Raw genomic sequence first — 4,038 nt, 5'->3', positions numbered from 1 at the left:
GAGCCTCCCTGTGCAGACTGCAGATTAAATCTTGATGCTTTCCTGACGAATTATACAAGAGCAACATTAGGAGCCAAGGAGGAGGGGGGTCCTCCCCTCCCCTGATTAATTTTCCCTTCTTTGTTACCCCCCTGCCCAAATTGTGTTGTTTCTCTCTAGGGTGGGGGGGGGGCAACTTTGTATGGGGTTGCTGGCATGCATGCCGGATGAGGATGGCGTGACTGACAGATGTGCCCTGCCATGAAGGTTATAATATAGAAAAGAGAAAAGGAAGAAACAGGCTGCAAAGGGGGCCAGACTTCTGGATTATAAAGAATGGGTAAGTGAACTTTTGATTCTTGTATTTTGCTGAGGTATATATGTATTTTTAAGTCAGATTAGCAGGCAGCAGGCTAACGACAGCTGGGTGCTAGTTTGATAAGTGACTCATTGAACTTGCTATTATAATTTTGTGTTCTTTTATTTTCTGTAGCACTTTTGCAATTAACTAAGGCTACGAAGCCAGGAAGCTGATAAGTTAACACAGACACAGGCACACAGGTTCATATATTCAGTTCATGCCTTGGAAATAATAGGAGAGATTTCGTGTACATTAATATTACTGGCATGTCTAGGTAATAGATGCATGATGTCAGGGTGGCAAAGACTTTTCTGCAGGCGAGGAGGGATTTACTGTGCCCTGTCTCTGCTTTCAAAATTTAAAACAGGAGTCATTTTTCACCTGCAATTGGATCCTAACACAGTCACTCAGTTCCCATCCTTCACCTGCCAATCATTTTATTGTATTTATTTATTTATGTATTTATTTTATTGTTTTCCAGAGTAACTGGCTCATTTTTGTACATAGCAGCTGGGAAAATACTTCTTGCAGTCAGTTCGAAAACAATGATATGCCTTATTAACAAAATCATTGAAGAAAGAGACCCAGACAGTCTCTGGGTTCTATGGCTTTTCTTTCATTAAAAAAAATACACTATTGCTTTATCCTCCCCCCTATTTCTAACGTAACTACTAGATTTTGAGGGCATCTGCTACTTAATATATCCAATTTAGTGGCTAGGAAAAAACTGGCTACCAAATTATAAATCATCATGAAATGCATCCTCTCTTCCAATAAGGTTAACTTATTAGTGATATGGAAATTATTGGATGCTAGAGAAAGTGTATGGGGAAGGGGAAAGAGAAAGCAAGAGGGATGCAAAGGGTTAAGAGACACCCTGACCCTCTCTCCCTCTCCTCTTCAGTCCATTCATCCAGAATAACAAACTAGAACTCCATTCAGTGCCGGGCACCTTTGCCAACAATTTCTTCCTGTGAAATCCAACATTGCAAAACTAGCAACAAGCTTTTTGTTTTTTTTTTAATGTAAGCCTGACTTTTAAATTTATGATGGAGATTAGCCTTAACACACGCAAAAACACTCTGCAGTACATTTAGGACAACAAAACAGAAAGCATAGCTCCTTATTTCTGGGGAAACAAAAGTGAAATTAGAATCAAAACAAATTGGGAAAAAATGAATTTATTTATTGATCTTCCCAGTACAGCATTTCCATTGAATTGTAGTTGTCAGGGAAGACTTACAACTGAATGAGCTGAATGGTCTTGGGTTATTTCTATCTTTGTTAAACTGAAAACTAGCAGTCAACACAATGACTCAACTAAAAGAAAAAGTGATTATCTAAAACACTAGTCATTTCCTGGTGAGCAGGGCCATACAATATTATTGTACAAAATTTAATTGAAGAAGCTGCAAATGCTCAGTGGCCTTGAGGAGTATAAATCACAGAATCATAACGGAGGTATTCCGCAGAACAGTACTCCAGGATTCCTAAAACCTATACTAGAGGACCCATAGTCAGTTGGGTTTTTAGGATATCCACAAGGAATATGCTTCAGATCAATTTCCATACAATGAAAACTCAATATATGCAGATTTATCTCCTGTGTAATAATTGTGGATTTCTTGAAAACTCAACTGGATGTGGGGTTACCAAAACAGGATTGGGAAGCCCTGAAGTACTTATGTATACAACAAATATTGCAATTATAAAAAGAAAAATGTCAGATGAGCTGCTTTGAAATGAAGTGCATCCATAATGTATTAAAAGAGGCGCCGCTGGCACTCTTAATCTGCTGCTGATTCATTTCAATAGCTTTTTTCTTCTTTTTTTAATTTTGTAGGTTTCCATTTAGTTAAGCAGCTGAGAAGCACGACTGTGGTGCTGGTGATACTTCTCAGTTTGTTGCTTATTTTGATGGTAGATGCTCAGCGAGCCTGCCCAAAGAACTGCAGATGTGGATGGAAAAATTGTGTACTGTGAGTCTCATGCCTTCAGAGACATCCCTCAGAATATTTCTGCAGGGTCTCAAGGTTTATCGTTGCGGTACAACAGCATCCAAAAGCTTAAGCTGAATCAATTTGCTGGTCTTACCCAGCTCATATGGCTTTACCTTGACCATAATTATATCAGCTCCATAGATGAGGATGCATTCCAAGGGATCCGGAGGCTAAGGAATTAATTCTGAGCTCCAACAAAATTACAAATCTGCACAATAAGACTTTTCATTCAGTCCCCAACCTCCGCAATCTGGATCTTTCTTACAATAAACTACAAATGTTGCAACATGAGCAGTTTAAAGGCCTTCGTAAACTCTTAATTTTACATCTTCGGTCAAACTCATTAAAAAGTGTGCCAATAAGAGTTTTTCAAGACTGTCGTAATCTTGACTTCTTGGATTTGGGTTACAACCGCCTACGTAGCTTAGCACGCAATGCTTTGCTGGTCTCTTGAAATTAACAGAGCTTCACTTGGAGCACAATCAGTTTTCAAAAGTCAACTTTGCTCATTTTCCACGCCTCTTCAATCTACGATCACTTTACTTACAATGGAATAGGATTCGCTCCATCAACCAAGGTCTAACATGGACTTGGAGTTCCTTATACAACTTGGATTTATCAGGGAATGATATTCAAGGGATAGAACCTCAGACATTTCAATGTTTGCCTAATTTGCAAAAACTCAACTTGGATTCCAATAAGCTCACCAACATCTCCCAGGAGACAATCAATGCCTGGATTTCATTATCATCTATAACTTTGTCTGGAAATATGTGGGAATGCAGTCGAATTGTTTGTCCTCTGGTCTTTTGGCTAAAGAATTTTAAAGGAAATAAAGAAAGCACAATGATCTGTGCAGGCCCCAAGCAAATCCAGGGAGAAAAAGTCATGATGCTGTGGAAACATATAATATCTGTGCTGAAATCCCAAATAGTTGTTACTGAAAGAGCGCACTCGGCTCCCAAAACTCCTCCAAAACCTCAATTTATTCCTAAACCCACAATTTTCAAGCTGGAAAGCAAACCACCAACTCTTTTTTCACCAAGTCCTTCCCCAGGCTTGCAGACCACTGGTTCAGAGCAAGAATATGAGCATGTTTCATTTCATAAAATCATTGCAGGGAGGTGGCTCTCTTCCTTTCCGTTGCTATGATTTTGTTGGTCATCTACGTATCCTGGAAGCGTTACCCAGCAAGCATGAAACAACTCCAGCAACATTCGCTCATGAAGAAACGTAGGAAAAGGTCAGAGAGTCAGAGAGGCAAATGAGCTCCCCTTTACAAGAGTATTATGTGGACTACAAGCCTACAAACTCTGAGACCATGGATGTATTGGTAATGGATCAGGACCCTGCACGTACACCATCTCTGGCTCCAGGGAATGTGAGGTATGAACCATGATCCTCCTAAAACCATTTCAGCTGCTGGGGAAGGAGAGGTAAATGTTTGATGATCTTGAGGTATCTAATCACTAGAAAGATTCATGAGACATGACTTTTGGTTTTGCTGAAATATGAAAGGTTATATATATTTAATTAAATTACAAGAAGAAAGTGGTTTTTTCCTTTTTTTTTTACCACTAACTCTTGAAGGAAGCTCATTCAATTATGAGAAGTAAACGTGAATAAATGGCTATTTTAATTAACTTCCTGTTCAAGTTTGTTGATAGGGTTGATATGCCAGCTTTCTTGTAAGTAGGC

At 39.2% G+C, this 4,038-nt stretch overlaps 1 protein-coding gene across 1 annotated transcript; it reads left to right on the top strand.

The window, feature by feature from the left end:
* The first annotated feature begins 222 nt into the window (after positions 1-222).
* On the top strand, positions 223-3,732 carry LOC115468096 (leucine-rich repeat transmembrane neuronal protein 4-like). Its single transcript, XM_030199616.1, is given in 10 exon segments — positions 223-319; positions 2,184-2,299; positions 2,301-2,508; positions 2,511-2,774; positions 2,777-3,226; positions 3,229-3,266; positions 3,268-3,460; positions 3,463-3,582; positions 3,585-3,671; positions 3,674-3,732. Coding segments are annotated over 10 exon segments (1,539 nt in total). The 5' UTR covers positions 223-315.
* Positions 3,733-4,038: the final 306 nt, after the last annotated feature.

The sequence above is a fragment of the Microcaecilia unicolor genome, chromosome 4 (assembly GCF_901765095.1).
Source record: "Microcaecilia unicolor chromosome 4, aMicUni1.1, whole genome shotgun sequence".
Classification (NCBI taxonomy): domain Eukaryota; kingdom Metazoa; phylum Chordata; class Amphibia; order Gymnophiona; family Siphonopidae; genus Microcaecilia; species Microcaecilia unicolor.
This window is presented reverse-complemented; position numbering and strand designations above follow the sequence as displayed.